Source organism: Arachis ipaensis, chromosome B4, assembly GCF_059453495.1.
Source record: "Arachis ipaensis isolate K30076 ecotype BB chromosome B4, ASM5945349v1, whole genome shotgun sequence".
Lineage (NCBI taxonomy): Eukaryota > Viridiplantae > Streptophyta > Magnoliopsida > Fabales > Fabaceae > Arachis > Arachis ipaensis.
Genome location: NC_142439.1, coordinates 147,986,915 through 148,003,101, shown reverse-complemented (window position 1 = coordinate 148,003,101; position 16,187 = coordinate 147,986,915). Strand labels below are relative to the sequence as shown.

At 35.6% G+C, this 16,187-nt stretch overlaps 4 protein-coding genes across 5 annotated transcripts; 3 read left to right on the top strand and 1 right to left on the bottom strand.

Annotated features, from left to right (window-relative positions):
* Positions 1-1,063: 1,063 nt before the first annotated feature.
* LOC107635733 (Nucleic acid-binding, OB-fold-like protein) lies at positions 1,064-1,989 on the top strand. Its single transcript, XM_016339288.3, has one exon. It carries the CDS (start codon positions 1,139-1,141, stop codon positions 1,772-1,774), a length of 636 nt encoding a protein of 211 aa, XP_016194774.1. The 5' UTR covers positions 1,064-1,138; the 3' UTR covers positions 1,775-1,989.
* A 1,985-nt stretch (positions 1,990-3,974) lies between these two features.
* Positions 3,975-5,147, top strand: LOC107635732 (ribulose bisphosphate carboxylase small subunit, chloroplastic 1). The gene is made up of 3 exons (XM_016339287.3): positions 3,975-4,275; positions 4,460-4,594; positions 4,670-5,147. The coding sequence occupies exons 1-3, from the start codon at positions 4,093-4,095 to the stop codon at positions 4,898-4,900; spliced, it is 549 nt and encodes a 182-aa protein (XP_016194773.1). The 5' UTR covers positions 3,975-4,092; the 3' UTR covers positions 4,901-5,147.
* A 1,012-nt stretch (positions 5,148-6,159) lies between these two features.
* LOC107635731 (uncharacterized) lies at positions 6,160-8,278 on the bottom strand. The gene is made up of 4 exons (XM_016339286.3): positions 8,164-8,278; positions 7,415-7,605; positions 7,255-7,318; positions 6,160-6,900 (listed from the first exon to the last, which is right to left on the bottom strand). Exons 2-4 carry the CDS (start codon positions 7,570-7,572, stop codon positions 6,604-6,606), a joined length of 519 nt encoding a protein of 172 aa, XP_016194772.1. The 5' UTR covers positions 7,573-7,605; positions 8,164-8,278; the 3' UTR covers positions 6,160-6,603.
* A 2,931-nt stretch (positions 8,279-11,209) lies between these two features.
* Positions 11,210-14,162, top strand: ABA4 (abscisic acid (aba)-deficient 4). 2 transcript variants are annotated; one of them, XM_088483062.1, is made up of 7 exons: positions 11,787-11,977; positions 12,058-12,184; positions 12,929-13,151; positions 13,284-13,384; positions 13,472-13,600; positions 13,701-13,789; positions 13,889-14,162. In XM_088483062.1, the coding sequence occupies exons 2-7, from the start codon at positions 12,140-12,142 to the stop codon at positions 14,034-14,036; spliced, it is 735 nt and encodes a 244-aa protein (XP_088339188.1). In that variant the 5' UTR covers positions 11,787-11,977; positions 12,058-12,139; the 3' UTR covers positions 14,037-14,162. The 2 variants fall into 2 exon arrangements, with proteins under 2 accessions (XP_088339187.1, XP_088339188.1); XM_088483061.1 differs by having other exon boundaries at positions 11,210-12,184.
* The last annotated feature ends 2,025 nt before the right edge of the window (positions 14,163-16,187 follow it).

Genomic DNA, 16,187 nt, shown 5'->3' with positions numbered 1-16,187 from the left:
CGTTAACAGAAAACGGGTCAGGGACCACTATGGTGCAACTTTTCCAATCTCAGGGACGTAATTGGTGCAGTTGGAATCTCAGGGACAATTTTGGTGCACGGCGTCAATCTCGGGGACCATTATGGGGATTTAGTCATATGTATAGACAAAATCTAGAGCAACACTTCTATTAAAATCTGGTCGGTATTTAACTAATAAAAGAAAAACACTCCAAAAATAAATATTTATAGAAAAAGTTTAGGGGCTAACACTTTTATTAAAATCTGGTTAACAAATAAAAGAAAATAAAATAATTTCACACAATTAAATATAATTTTATATTATTAAAATATTATTAATAACGAATTAATAATTACAAATCACAAAATTTACTGCTTTATCACTCTTCGTATGCATATTCTCAAGTTCTCATTGCTTAGTTGAAAGCATTAACAACAAATTGATAAAGGTAAAAACTCAGGTGCAGTCGACTTTACGTAAAGTTTATAGCTGAGAGTCGTTAGATGAAAATTTAGTCAAATCAATCAAATCATCTAACAATTCTTAACTATCAACTTCACATAAAGTCGACTGTACCTGAGTTTTCAATGACAAAACATTTTTCTTAAAAAACAAAAAAAAACCTATCATTAACTTCCTTAGTCTATCTACATTTCTAACATAATAATTGATTAATATTCACTGAAAATTATTGATAAATAATAGATAAGAGTATATATATATATATATATTAAGAGAAAAGGATAAATAGGTTCCTGATCTTTTGTTCCGCGGACATTTTTGTCCCTGACCATTGAAAAATACTTTTAAGTCCCTGACCTTCACAAAATTTGGACGGATCAGTCCCTCCGTCCAAATGCCTCCGTCAGGGACTAATCCGTCCAAATGCCTTCGTCAGGGATTGATTCGTCCAAGTTTTGTGAAAGTTGGGGACTTAAAAGTATTTTTCAATGGTTAGGGACAAAAATGTCTGCAGAGCAAAAGGTCAGGGACCTATTTGTCCTTTTCTCATATATTAAAAAGTTACTTGTTTATTATTTAATGAAAAAAAAAAAAGGCACGTGTGGATTAGGAAGAGTAGCAATAGGGTTTCACGCTCGAAGCTCGCACTCAGCTCAGCTTCTTTGGCCTACAAACAATGTCGTCGCTGAAGAGAGCGCTTCGCCAGTTCACCTTCGGAACCGGCAAGACCGCCGGACGCAACTCTTCCGGTCGCATAACCTCCTTCCACCGCGGTGGCGGCGCCAAGCGCCTCCAGCGAACCATTGATCTCAAGCGCAACGCCGCACCTTCCTCTGGGGGCATTGTTGAGCGGATCGAGTACGATCCCAATCGCTCCTCCAGCATCGCCCTCGTCCGATGGACCGAAGGAGTCCGCCGCCGTGCCATGCCGGAGAAAGCCCTTGCTCAGCCGTCGCGCAAATCGCTCCAGATCGATAACTCCATCGAAGGCAACAACAACATCCGTGGTGTGTTCGCATTCAATCTGATGCTGCCTCCGCAGCACGCTGGTTCAGCATCGAGGAACGCGTTCTTGTCGGCGTTCTCGCCAAAGGGAAAAGCAGCTTCTGCTTCTGCATCTGGATCTGGATCCGAATCGCTTCCCCTCGGGTTGCCGAGGATTGCGGTGGTTGCGTCGAGAGCATCGTTCTTCGCGCCGCGAGCGAGAGGGGAGGAGAAGCTGGAGGTTCGGAACTGGAAGAAGAACAACGACGTGTGGACGCATAGGAACAAGCGCAAAGCTGCAATTTCTTGGCACGGCATCGCGCGATAGGGTTCAGAGCGCAAAGGAATTAGGGTTCGTGCTAGAAATTGGCCCTTTCACGCTCTTGTAAACCTAAATTTGTCACTTAATTTCAAAATCATAGTCTTCTATTTTTCTTTCATCTGAAAATTTTAGTTGAGATTTTGTTTGTCTTGAATTCTGAGGCATAAGGAGACGACAATTTGGTTTTGCAAAGTGAAATATATATGAATTGCTTCTAGCTACATCATCTAACATGGTGTTGTTGTTAGATTCTGTGTATGAAAAGCTTTTTGAAATGTGTCAAATTTGAGGTTCCTGCTTTGAACCAGAGTTATATTTTCTGTTCATACGTGTTTTTTTTCTTTTTTTTTTGTGTGTATTAAAATTGTTAGATGATTACGTAGTGTATTAGCTGGAAAGAGAATTTTGTTACATTAAGCAGGAGTTAGATGCTGAATCCCAATAGTTGTTATCATTGCAACACTTTCTAGCTCAATGTTTTGAGTTTACTAGCAAATATATAATTGACTTTGGTCCACTCATGTCGGTTTTCAAAGATCTCAGTTCAGCATGCAAATTAGATAAGATGGTATTAATGAATTCTTGAAATAAAGAACTCTCTTTGATAGAAATCTGCATTGCTGGGTCTAAAGTGTAAGCAAGGAAGCACAGAGCATAAGGAAATAGTGACTACTCTTCGCAGTTTAGCATTCTTGAAGGAAATCAATGGGGCCAATTAATAGGCTTAGTACTATGCATTCATCTTTGAAAACCCTGTTCAGTGAATGTCAGCATGTTCAAAAGAATGTATGAGTCTTGTAGTTCAGGTGAAGAGATTAAAAGTATTTTATAAGAGGTTCTAAAGAAGGGAGAGTGGATGTATGGTTATATTAATTTGTTAGAAGGATTGGAAAGATGATGGTGTATTTGGGAAGGCAATTTGCAGAATATCTTATTTGGATATTTTTCATGCTGATGGTGTATCTTATGAATCCCACTAGTTCCTCTTTATATGTTGCTTTCTTCATGCTTTTATGTTAGGAAATGTAACCATCTTGCTGAGTTGGATACAAATTAGAATAATTCAGATATTTATTCATTTTAGAGAGGATGCCTAACTCAAACTTCTCTATCGATTATGAGGAACATTCGTACTAGCAGACACCATTACATACCTCAGCTGATAGGGTTATAAGAATTTGAGAATTCAATTACTGTTTTAAGAGTCGCAAGAGCAACTCTCACCTATAGTAAACAGCTTATTAGTGGTTAAATTTCACTGCCGAATTTGTCCCTTATCTTATTATCTCTTCTCTTGGCTGTAGTCTTCTAATACATTAAATAGTCAGATTCACCTTATCAAGCTTGAAAAGAACATAATTATGGTTATTATTATTATTAAATGTCAACATTATTATTATCCATGCAGTGTGCTTTAAAGATAAGGCAATAGAGGTGTTTTATGGCTTGCATTTTGGTCATGATTGTATGGTTTGTATGAATGGTATAGTAAAATGTGGGTCTTGATGTTTTAAAAATACATACTTGTCCATTAACCAATCATGCATGATAAGGTATAAGAAGCTGCATCATCGGTTGATCCTCCCTTTCACCCAGCTCACAATTTCACATTCTAACTACGTTGCTTCTGTGTGGTGGTAAAACAAATCCAATAAAAACTATACAAAATTAAGAACATTGAGAAATGCAGAAACGTTTCTCTGAAATTTGGAATGAAGACATGATCACATTCTCAACAAACCAACAAAACTGATAAGGGACTGTCAGCTGAGAGGTTCATCCCATTGTTTTTTTCCCCATTCGGAAATTTTCTAACGTTTGTATTTACATCAAATCAAGGAATGGGTCAAACAAGCCCATACCATGCATGATAGGTATTTACAAAATTGCATGAGGCCAATATACAAGACTCTAAGATTTAAAGTTAAAAAAACAGAGCGAAACTCTATGTGAATGTTTTTGTATTTATCTTATTTTCCAAGTAAACATGTTTCCTCTTTTTGCCACTATTACAATTGACAAAGCCATCTAAGAGTTACAATCCAACTAAAAAAGGGAGAATGAATTATGAATCAACTTATAACCACCATCACACATTTATGTTCTTCCCATGAAAGAGATAAGATTGTGGACCTTGGTCCACGTGGCAATGCCACATTGGTTCCCAACGATATGGCTAGCATTGAAGAAAAAAAACTTGCAATGTTGTGAGAAATATCCAAATTCAACCATCACATATAGCAAGGCTTTAGTGGAAGACTTGCATAGTAGTAAGTAACTTATAGAGTTAAGATAGTGAAAGCTAAGAAGGAACAAAGGAAAAAATGGCAACCTCCATGATTTCCTCCCCCGCCGTGACCACCGTTAGCCGTGCCTCTCCGGCACAGGCTAACATGGTGGCTCCATTCACCGGCCTCAAGTCCCTTGCTGGCTTCCCAGTTACCAGGAAGGCCAACAATGACATCACCTCCGTCGCCAACAACGGTGGAAGAGTGCAATGCATGCAGGTAATATTGCTTAATTATTTGTTGAATCATGTATAAAACATTCAATGAATTCTGTTGATGCATCACTAGTGAACTAATCATGAGACAATAATAGGGATCAAATCATGTGCTAGAGTTTAAGATACTTGATCATAAAGACATAAACATAGGATTGAGCTTATGCATGATTACTATGAATTACTAGGTGTGGCCACCAGTTGGCAAGAAGAAGTTCGAGACTCTCTCATACCTGCCAGATCTCACAGACGAACAATTGAGAAAGGAAGTAGATTACCTTCTCAGGAAGGGATGGGTTCCCTGCTTGGAATTCGAATTGGAGGTATCCTTGTTCTTTTGTCTCTTGATGCAGACCCTTTTGTTTTGAATATGATGTCTGATATGTTGTGTTTTATAGCATGGCTTTGTCTACCGTGAGAATCACAGATCACCCGGATACTATGACGGACGCTACTGGACCATGTGGAAGCTGCCTATGTTCGGCTGCACCGACTCCGGTCAGGTCATCAAGGAGCTTCAGGAGGCCAAGGCAGCCTACCCATCTGCCTTCATCCGTATCATCGGATTCGACAACGTTCGCCAAGTGCAGTGCATCAGTTTCATTGCCTACAAGCCCCCGGGCTATTAAATTTGATATTTACAACTTAAAAAGAGGGGCATTTGTAGCCACCTTCTTCTTCCTTTAATTTATTTGGGATCTGGGTTTGTTTCAATTTTACTTAGAACATTATAAGAACCTATATATTTCCCACTTAGTGTCCTGCATTTTCTTTCTGAGAAATGTCATGCTGTGTTTTTAATCTCTGTTCTTGGATCTTCAAATGATGGTGAATGGATATGATATGAGAACTAGTAATGAATAAGTGCTTACTTTATGAATGTATATGCTATAAGTTAAATTCAGTTTCACAACTTTGTCCTCCAGCAAAATGCATCAAGACAAGAACATAAATTGGCATAATTTAGAAGTCAACCTTGGCAAAATGAAATAACTTCAATGTGTATGCATGTTGTCCTAAAGCTGCTAAAGGTTCAAAATGAAATAGACATTGTTGTATTCTTCTTTCTAAAAGTAATCAAATCATGTTAAGAAGATATACATTATAACCAATCTCTAGTGCTGCCAAAATGCTAAAGTTTATGCTGAAGCAACGAAAATTCCAACAAATGGCTGATATAATCAATCTCAAAGTCCATTCTCTATTTGTCTTGTTATGGAACTTTTTCTTGGTGGTAGTCATGGCTTACCAACTGGTTAATCATGTAGCGGTTGTTAGTTGTGAAGTGTGAATAGTGATAGATAATAACTTATTTTGGTGCCCTTTCTGGTTTTCATTCAATGCTGGACCCTTCTGATGATAGCTACATTTGTGGAAAAGACTCTAATAAGATAGAGCAAAGGATAAGAAGTTTCATCTCATGTACTGCCAATAGTCCCACATATTTTTGCTGACGAATTTTTTTCACTTTTAATTTATATTTTGTATTCTAATATATATTTTATATGGATGACTAATTTATTTTTTGTATATTTAATACAGTTGATGAATATATTCATTGTTTAGTAATTTGTGTATATTACCAATAATATTATTGAATGAAAATGGCAAGCTAATCAACCAAAAACAAGAAAAGAAAAAGAACAAAATGATTTATTAATGAAAAGCTAAAAATGTGTCATTTTGTGTAACTTTTTTATGACAAAAGACTAATTTCTTTAGTTTGCTTTCTTTCTGGTCTCTGAATATATCAGCATATTTTGTTTTTGGTTTTCCAAAACTTTTATTGAGAGGATATAATTGACAGGAACATTTGCATCATGTTAGCCAAATCATAGGAAGAGGGTCCTTATCATCACCATACCTGAAGAAATTGACGAAAAGCATGAATAATGATAACCATAAACTTCATAACTTAAATGTTGCATATAAGACAGAAAATACTAGTTCATAAATAAACTTACTTCTAAAAAGTTGCCTAAAACTAATATTACAGGAAGATGGCCATTATCACCAATTCTATACAGGACACTCTTGTGGTGATCACTAGAAAAAATAAAACAAAATAAAATTAGGAGAAGCTTAGATACAACTGCCTTATATTACACAAAAAAGTGCTCTTTACATAGCAAATTAAACCTTCTCAAGAACACAAGGTTAGCATTTTTTTTTTCTTTTTTGCAGTTACTCACAAAGATAGTCAAGATGATATAACCACCGCATCCAAAAAACATGTTATATACATGGCTAACCGAATTTCTTATTCCTTCCAAAACACTCAAAATTCTCTCTGGTTAAGTAGTGGTCCTTCTATGTACAGTTCGACAAATTTTTAGGCGACGGCTGGGATGCTGGAATTCTGGCGATCCCTGCCGAGGCAATTGAATCCTTCTACCCTCACTGCGGCCGGTTTGAGTCCAAACTTCATCCTAACACACCCTCCTTTGTGAGAAGCTGAAGATGGAGACGCTAAACCTAATGGTGACAAAATTGTAGATATAGGAGCCTGCTTTTCATCTCCAAATTGAGCATCTTGGATCAAGGGATTCGCAGCCCGAACTGGTGGGGAGCCACAAAAATATGGAGGAGATGAGGCCACCTGGTTTGCAAATTCTTCCCCATTACCCTCCTATTGAAACATACAACAAAATAGAAAGAGAAAAGAGAAAAGAGTTAGTCAAGATATGACCAAATATGGCAAAAACCGAAACGACATCACAATCACTACAACTTTTCTGAAATGCTACATCTCTGAGCTTAAAATCGTTCGAATCCAGAAGCAGCTACTTGGCACACCAAAGAAAGAGGGAAAAAGAAGTGCAATCCAAATTAAGAACAAAGCATGTGTAACATAAAAAATGCACAAACCATCATGGTATCAACATGTTCAATGATAGATAAACTCTACCCGTATCGTAATTCTTTATCCTCCTAGGTCAATAGAGAGACATGACAACAAATTTACAACAGAGTAATCATTTACCTGCTTGAGAATAATGTCAAGTAGATCTGCCCCAGCCTTTGAATCAGAAATCTCAGCTTGTTGACTGAAACAAAACCATAACACAACAGATCATCAGACCATCACTGGGAACCAAACACAATAATGCCAAGAAAAGGCGAACCGTCGGCACTTGAGTTACCTTGAATGCCATCTAAAGGGCCTTAGCGGCATGTTCAACACCGCAACTCGGCGTGGCTTAGGGCAAAAAACCGGGCTATTCTGGTCGGTAATGGGGAGAGAACCTCTCAACTCTTCACCGGCTGCGAAGGCGTTCTGCTGAAGATTATAACAATTCATCTTCAAAACCGGCTAAATTCCACAGTAGAACGCCTGAACAAGACAAAATAAAATGCATTCAAGAAATGTATGTGCAGGTGTAACAAAAATTGCAACATGCCCTTACTCACAGATATCTCAATTAATTTACAAATGGGGCAAGAGCATATAGATAACATTATCACCAGCAATGTGATAATAGATCTATCTACCCTGATCTATACAATGCATCACATTTTGTGTTGAACCTAATTACCATTTTACCAATACCAAATAAATGGGTACAATAATTTGCTCAAATCAACAGCAGATCTATGTTCATGAAATGAAAAAGCTGTAACCTTTATGAGGATAACACACAAAAAAAAGTTTTCTTTACCAGCTAAAATCAATGCATCACAGCTAACCATCACAGAATTTTATTTAATTATTTATTTTAACAATTAGATCTCCAGATTCCAGAAATGATAATAATAAAAACACAACAAACACATAACACAATACATAATCTCAAACAAAATTGAGTCAAATAAAGAACACAGTAGCAAAAGTACAAGTAACATGCAAGTAGATCAATGGTAGAAAACATGTTCAAAGAAGAGAGAGAGAGACCTTTGCTTTGAGGGGGTGTCCTCCAAACCAAGAAATCAACCAACAGAAGCTGAGAGTGAGAGGAACCATTCACACATGGCTGGATCCTATTTATATCACACACAATTAATGTTAGGGTCATAGGGAAAATGTTTTACACGGCGTCGTTTTTGTCAATAAATATTTAAGAATTAGTTTATAGAGAAAAGGACAGATAGGTCCTGATCTTTTGTCCCGTGGATATTTTCGTCCCTGACCATTGAAAAATACTTTTAAATCCCTGACCTTCACAAAATTTGGACGGATCAGTCCCTGACGGAGGTATTTGGACGGATCAGTCCCTGACGGAGGCATTTGGACGGAGGGACTGATCCGTCCAAATTTTGTGAAGGTCAGAGACTTAAAAGTATTTTTCAATGATCAAAGACAAAAATATCCGCGGGACAAAAAATCAGAGACCTATTTGTCTTTTTCTCTAATTTATATTTCCTTTTAACTATAAATGTTTACCCTAGCTTTGTGCTAAATTTATATAAAAAAACTTTTCATTTTTAAAAGAAAAGAAAGAAAAAGAAGAAGCAAACAAACACATTGGAAAACATAGTGATCAACTAATCATATTTTGCCTCCCAATAAAAATATAAAAGAAATTCAAGTAATCATATCAAAGTTGAATATGGCAACAAAAGTGGAGTATAAAGAAGGTGGCATATTAGTCTTTCACTCTTTTGAGACACACAAAAATAATATGTAAAATAATAAATACACAAAAATTACAAATACTAATAATTAAATCATATTCTTATTATATCAATTAGAATGTTAAATTATATCACTATTATATTAAGAATTTAAAAGTTTTAATCTTTTCAAAGTTATTTTTTCCTTTTAACCACAATATATTTTTTGACATATTTTTATTTTAGATTATATATTTTATAATTTATGTATATTAGTATTTTAAATATATGTGTATCTTATGATAAAAATAAAAAAAAATTAAATAAATCTTAAAAAAATGAAATTTTCATAAGAAAAAAATTATTAGACCCAAATGACCAGAAATTATTTTTAATATAGAAATAGAGATGATGTCTTGATTAAATATTGATATTTGAAGTGTATTACAGAATTGTGGAATTCATTCAATACGCTCCTACGTGTTTCAACACGCCCCCCACGTGTTGGCCAGGATGCTGCCACGTGTCCATCACGCCCCTACGTGTTGCAACATGCTCCCCACGTGTTGACTTCTCACCTACAAAATTCACCCATCTGTAATTATATCAAATAATTTTATTTCAAAAAAAAAACACTAATATTTTTTTCATATAAAAAAAATCAACCCCAAATGACTAACCTCTCTCAAGAAATATTAAATTAAATAAATCTCACAAAAACAATCTTAATAAAAAGAGAAAAAAAATTATTGGCCCAAATGATTAAACCATATCCAAACAAGAATGAAACACTAACCCTTTTTCCCCCAAAAAAAAAATACACTAACCCTAATATTCATGATTTCAATAAAGTAAAATAATTTTTGTTAGATATATGTTTAATTAGCAGTGCCATATTATCAATCAAAAGTACTAAACATTACCAGAATTGGAATATTATAGGAGTAATTGCTAAAGTTATAAGCGGCTATTGTTGTTGTTATTATAGCATCTGAGATTGAAGAAACCAAGTTGCCAACCACTTTAGTTTTAAGAAAAGAGTTACAAGTGCCAAGTGACAAGTGTCATTGACTTTTTAAACCATCAATGAATGGATATCAGACACCATGAGTGTGTTCTTATTCTTGTTATGATGAATCCATTAGCATGCGTCCACACTCATGCATTCAGAATTTTAGATTCTAACACGCGGTATGATTTTTATGCTCTGCCAATGAAAAAAAGTGAGCATAGGTATGTATAATTTGTATCTAGAATAAAAGCTTCAACTTTTATAGAACACTCAATGAATAGTTACAACCTCATTTAACTCAATTGTCATTAAGTACTTTTATTATTACTATATGGACATCAATTAAGCTTGCCTTGTACACAATTCAATATAGAATAAAGTATTAAATTAGTCTCTTTGGACCTAATTTTGTTTTTGATTTTAAGATTTAAAGTGTCTTATTTAAATTTAAAAAAAAATTATTTAGCTTCAATTGTCGTGAAGTCAATGTTAAATAATTAACGAACTCAGTTTTCAAATATAAAAATCTTATAGAGTAATTACCCAAATCAGTCTTTAAGGATTTTAAAATTGGACATTTTAGTCCCTAACAAAAATTAATACACATATCAATCCCCAATGTTTTATTCCGGCAGACACAAATCAATCCCCAATTTATTTTCCAGCAAAGTGATTACAGTCCCCAAAAAATACAAAAAAATTATAGTACAATATTATTGTGCAATTAATAATAATAATAATAATTTTATTTTATTTTATTTTTGGACGGATGACTGTTATGTCTAACGGAGAGAAACGTTGGGAATTGATTTGTACATTAATTTTTCTTGGGGACTAAAATGTCCGTTTTTAAAATTCTTGAGGATTGATCTGGGTAATCACAAATAAACTGGGACTGATTGGTCTGCCAAAATAAAATTTTGGGAATTGATCACTGTGTATTAATTTTTCTTGGGGACTAAAATGTCCAATTTTAAAATCCTTGTGGAGTGATTTGGGTAATTACTCAAACTTATATAACAAAACTCTTCGATTGCAAAGGGGAGTTTTCCGTGGTAGAGATGAGGATGACCTTATCTTTATTGCCACCGACGAAGGCCAGTGTCTCGTGGTGATGCATCCGCAGCTGATCCTGTGCCTCTTAAGTTTGTACATTTTCTTTAGAGAAGGACATTAAGGTTTGGTAAAACGTAATGTTAATTATTTAATTATTTAACATTGACTTCACAGAATACATTAAAACTAAATGAAACTTTTTTTAGATTCAAATAGGACACTTTAAACATTAGAAATTAAAATAAAATTAAACCCAAATGTAGACCAATTTAATACTTTACCCATCAATATATCTGCCTGAGCTAATTTTTCACTAGATGAGTTTGTCATTAGTTTTACTTTTGTACAAATATATAGCATAGTGGAGTTAAAGTTCCATAACTTTTGATGAGATCCTCCACATTCTGGTCAAGAATTTTTTCTGGAAGTTTGTTTCTTTAATCATATACCATCTTCCTTAAACAAATAATGATCTAGTCTTTTCTTGTTTTGGATTCTTAGGTTAGGTGGTGAGTTACTGAATTTTCACATGCATGCATAAATTAAATACATATACAAAATATGCAAATTCCAACCACAAACAAGAATTAATTATTGTGACATGTATCAGTATATAGTTCTTGTTTAAATCTCTTATGCCCTACCCCCCTTCAACTTAGTACAATATAATTAACTATATGCTTCCCAGTTTCTTCACATGCAATGTTTTGTACTTAGTAGTTAGTACTTAGGACACGTTTTTGCATTATTAATCTTCTTTCTTTTGATGGTTAGTGGAATCACTTTTAGTATAGTACAATTTAAGTGGATTAGGTATTTTTAATCAATTAATACATCATCATCAATAGGTAGATGCAGATGCTTATTAATGCTTTGTGCACTGCACTCCTCAGCTTAAAGTAGTAATAATAATTCACCCAAGAAGTGGTGAAAGAAACACAAACTAGAAAAAAAAGGACAAACAAAACCAAAAATGATGGTGCAAGTGGGAGAGTGTTACTAGATTTTATTTTTGGGTTTCTAAGTGAGTGTCCCATTTTCCTTGTTTCCTTTCTTTGCCATACAAAGCCAAGTCTTGAGTTAGTGGGTAATTACTCACTATTCCTGTTTTTCCGGTCTCGAATTCAGTGCTGCTTCTTTTTTTCTCTCTTCACTGAGAAATTTCAGTTTCTCTTTTTTATGCTATATATATGAGGAGGTGGCCATTCTTGCTGAATCTCTTATTGGGTCTCTTGCTTTTGCTTCAACCATGTCCTTGTCTTGCTGCTTCTCCCATTCTCCATTGCCATTAAAGGTACAGTTTTTCTTTCTCAAGTTTAGTGCTTGATTTGTTCTTTGGTGCTTCTAGTCTTATATACAGTTTCCCCATAAATTTGTTTGCATTGCTTGCTTTTTTCTTTGTTGACTTCTGTGCATTCTTTCCTTAAATGGGTTTTCCTTTTGGACTTTAGAATCAGTAAGACATTATTACTAATGGGAATTTGTGTTTTCTTTGTTCTTTATTTATTCTAATGCATTCAATAGATTAAAGGGGTCCTTTGGATTGATCTATACTAGGTTTATGTTGATATGGTATTGTTAAAAGGGACTTTTGGTTTCAGAAAGTTGGTTCTGTGTCACAAAAAAACACTGAGCTCCCTTTGCTACCTTGGCTAATGGTATAGTAAAAGTATTTCTCTGTGATGAGACAAATGTTTCTGATTTGGGACAAAATTTGCCCAATTACATGTATGTCTACCTGAAAATTTTGGACACTAGAGACAGGAATAGGGACATACAACTTCTTTCTTATATGTGTCTCAGTGTTTCTGTATATGCATCTTTTGTCCTAAGACACTTACCAAACACTAGTTAATAACAAGATCTATTGTTCAAGGAATAATATGCAAAACCTGATTATTTCACAATGAGGAGAAGGTTAAATTATAATGGAAGATAAAAGCCTAGTTAATGTGGTTGGTTTATACTTTCATATTGAAAAATTGGTGTATTTTGATCTCAGGAAATTGCCTTACAATTGAATCTCTATTTCTTATAGATTAAGCACTTGGGGAAGCCTATTAAACCTTGTGGCACGGTTTGTAAGAGGCAACCTTTTACTGTCATAAGCAATGGTGTTGAGCTTTGTAACAAACGGATTGTGAAAACTAGAGTCAATTTAGTTGGAGATTGGAGTTTCATAAGAGGATCCAGAGTTGTTGCCAAACCAAATGCTACACGATCGGTTCATTATCCGAAAAGCAGCCGAATACAAGCTTCCTGTGATTCTTTCTTTCTGCTACATTTACTGCTTTTCTTAAACTCCCTTTTATTATTACACAATGCTTGTGTCTTGTACTCTTTCAAATTGATTCAAGCACTCTGCTCAATGCTTGTGTCGCGTATATTTTCAGGGTTCGACGGATCCCAACTAGTGAGCAGTGTATTTACACTGGGAACAGTTGCAGTGCTCCCATTTTACACACTAATGGTTCTTGCTCCAAAATCTGACCTAGTATGTTTCTTGGTTATCATTGTTGGTTCATGCCAATGTCTTTTCATTCATATAATGTTTTGATATCCTTGAATGCGAAAAATGCAGACTAAGCAGTGTATGGAAAGTAACATACCATATGTAGTGCTTGGCATTCTATATGCATATTTGTTGTATCTTTCATGGACTCCAGAGACAGTAAAATTGATTTTTGCAAGTAAATACTTGCTGCCAGAGGTATGTGTGTATATATTCATTCAACAAAATTGAATTTTGATTTTTGCCAAAGAGTTATATCAGTTGAAAATTGCATTATCTTGTTGTATACTTGGTGCAGCTCTCTAGTATAGGGAAGATGTTCTCTAGTGAATTGACTTTAGCCTCTGCATGGATTCACTTACTGGTTGTTGATCTCTTTGCTGCAAGGTTCCTACATTCTTGGTTCTTATTCCTTCTGAACCAAAATATCTGTCACTGTAATAGTTAAGATTACTCTTCTGATTGTGTGTTTGATTCTAAATACAGGCAAGTTTTTGAAGATGGACAACAGAATCAGGTCGAGACTCGGCATTCGGTTTCTTTTTGCTTGTTCTTTTGTCCCATTGGGATTCTTGCCCATGTAATCACAAAAGCAATGACCAAAACCAGCAGAAAAGAGGGGCATGGCTTGTAGATGATGGCACACAAATGCATGCAAACATAGATTTCATGTGAATTTCACAAGTCTTGTATGAGTTGAACTACAAAATTTTATTGCCATTTCTGCTTCAATCCAAATCAAAAGTGTGTAATTTACCAATTCAATAATCTCATATGGAAATCTGTCATTGACAAATAATACATGTTAAAGAATTCATGAAAGAAACTTCAAACAAAATTGATTCATGAGAATTAATACAAGGAATTATAGGAACCTCTAACAAGGTGAGGCTATGCTTCATTGTTTAGAAACAAATTAAACCAGCAATGACATATGTGCTACAGTTATTGAATTAGCCAAGCTTAAATGTAGATAACTATTTCATTTCTAGGCACATCCTTTTAGAAATGATGAGAAGTTAATGATCAAGATGGAAATTAGTAAGCAAAATTAGAAGATAAATTCAACAAATAAAATATTTCTTTTAGTTCATACGAAAAGAACAGGTTTAGTGATTAAAATGACCACTAAAATCATGTGTGCGCTGCAATTTGTCATGGAAAAATCCATTTAAGAAGTATTATCTCGTTATTGTTTAAGAATTATTTTGATTAACTATTAATCAAAAAGAAAACATGAAATGACAAACACTAGATTGATATTTGAATTTGCAGAAAATATTTTGGTTCAAAGTAAAAATGGGTAATAGCATTTGGTAAATATCCCCTATATGATAGGGCTAGAGCTGAGTTGAGTTGAGTCAAGCTAGACCAAGCTTAAACTCGGCTCACAAAAATTGAGTTTGGCTCACGACTCAATTCATTAACAATCGAATTGATTTCTTAAGCTTGAGCTTGGCTCATCGAAAGTTCATGAGCCGACTCGAGCTCACAAGCTGGCCTAAATAACAGGAACATAATCTATAATTCGGGCAAATGACTAAAATAAATCATTTGGGAGACAAATTTACACAAATACAACTTTTACATATTGCATACGCAAATGCAATTTTTACTATACTATATAAACTGCGAGAGGGGTCCCACGGATTCCAATTGAGCGTAAATCGCTACACCCCTCTAGCGATTTACGTTGACAACTGAAATGGCTAGAAACCGCGGCAGGGGTCTCGCGGTTTCTGTGTATATGCTCAAACGTGCATAAACTGCGATAGGGGTCCAGCAGTTTATGCTTGCACCAAAAACGCCTATATATACCAAGCAGGAGGGAGGGAGTGATGTGATGGTAGAAGGTCATTTTCACACCTTCACAAATGGATAGTGAGGAGAGTTTTTTTGTTCTAGTCCATTGCTCTAAAAAAAAAGACACCGTGTTAAGTTCACTGATAAAGAATCGGTGAGTGTTTTTATCCAGTCAACAAATACTTTGTTAGAGCTAAAGACGAGTATATTGCAAAAGGCAGAGTTGTGTGGGGACAAGTGGGTGAAGAAGGTGTTCTACAAGATTCTTATTGCGGTTGTGTCAACTGGTGTGCAGTATGAAACATTTGTGATAGGGTCGGACGAAGACATGCAGGTTTTGTTTCATTGTCGGCGCAGTTTTCCCGAAGTGAGAATACACGAGCTGTATGCCAAGTTAGAAGATGGTGTCGACAGTTCCGGGGCATCAGCGTCGAATCCTCAGTCGACGACGGTGGGGTGCTTCTACCTCGATGCCTGTCATTACATCTGGTTGTCTGTTGGCTAAACCTGCATCTGTTTCAACTGGGTTAGCTAGGTGACGGTGAACCGAATCGGGTTGAAAATGCGATGTCAGAGGATGATTCGGACGATGAGTCAGATCAGATATTGAGGGACAGTGACGAGGATACTCCTAGGAACCCACCAGCACGTCAGGGGACATCCAGTTCTAGGTCACACCAACACCCGCCACATTTCTCAACTTTGAACTTGGAAGCCGTCGGCCAGCAACCGGACATAGATCACACCTTCGGAGGTCAATGATTACACGAGAAAAATCCTTCTGGAGAATTTCAGATTGACTAGTCTTTCCAGACTAAGGAGAAAGCTGTGTTGAGTGTTAAGAATTATAGCATCACACTTCGGCAACGTAAGGGTAATTGGGAGGTTAGAAGGTTCAACGGACCTCACACTTACTTGGCCACTTCGATTTCGAGCGACCACCGACAGCTTGATCACCACGTCATTTGTGCGAGAATCTTTT

Bases quoted from the DNA above. Each gene is read 5' to 3' on its own strand.
- LOC107635733 (XM_016339288.3), top strand. From the start codon at position 1,139: ATGTCGTCGCTGAAGAGAGCGCTTCGCCAGTTCACCTTCGGAACCGGC.
- LOC107635732 (XM_016339287.3), top strand. From the start codon at position 4,093: ATGGCAACCTCCATGATTTCCTCCCCCGCCGTGACCACCGTTAGCCGT. The intron at 4,276-4,459 runs GTAATATTGCTT...ATGAATTACTAG, and splicing joins GAAGAGTGCAATGCATGCAG to GTGTGGCCACCAGTTGGCAA. The intron at 4,595-4,669 runs GTATCCTTGTTC...TGTGTTTTATAG, and splicing joins GCTTGGAATTCGAATTGGAG to CATGGCTTTGTCTACCGTGA.
- LOC107635731 (XM_016339286.3), bottom strand. From the start codon at position 7,572: ATGAATTGTTATAATCTTCAGCAGAACGCCTTCGCAGCCGGTGAAGAG. The intron at 7,319-7,414 runs GTAACTCAAGTG...GTTTTGTTTCAG, and splicing joins CCCTTTAGATGGCATTCAAG to TCAACAAGCTGAGATTTCTG. The intron at 6,901-7,254 runs GTAAATGATTAC...ATGTTTCAATAG, and splicing joins TTGACATTATTCTCAAGCAG to GAGGGTAATGGGGAAGAATT.
- ABA4 (XM_088483061.1), top strand. From the start codon at position 12,140: ATGTCCTTGTCTTGCTGCTTCTCCCATTCTCCATTGCCATTAAAG. The intron at 12,185-12,928 runs GTACAGTTTTTC...TATTTCTTATAG, and splicing joins ATTCTCCATTGCCATTAAAG to ATTAAGCACTTGGGGAAGCC. The intron at 13,385-13,471 runs GTATGTTTCTTG...CGAAAAATGCAG, and splicing joins TTGCTCCAAAATCTGACCTA to ACTAAGCAGTGTATGGAAAG.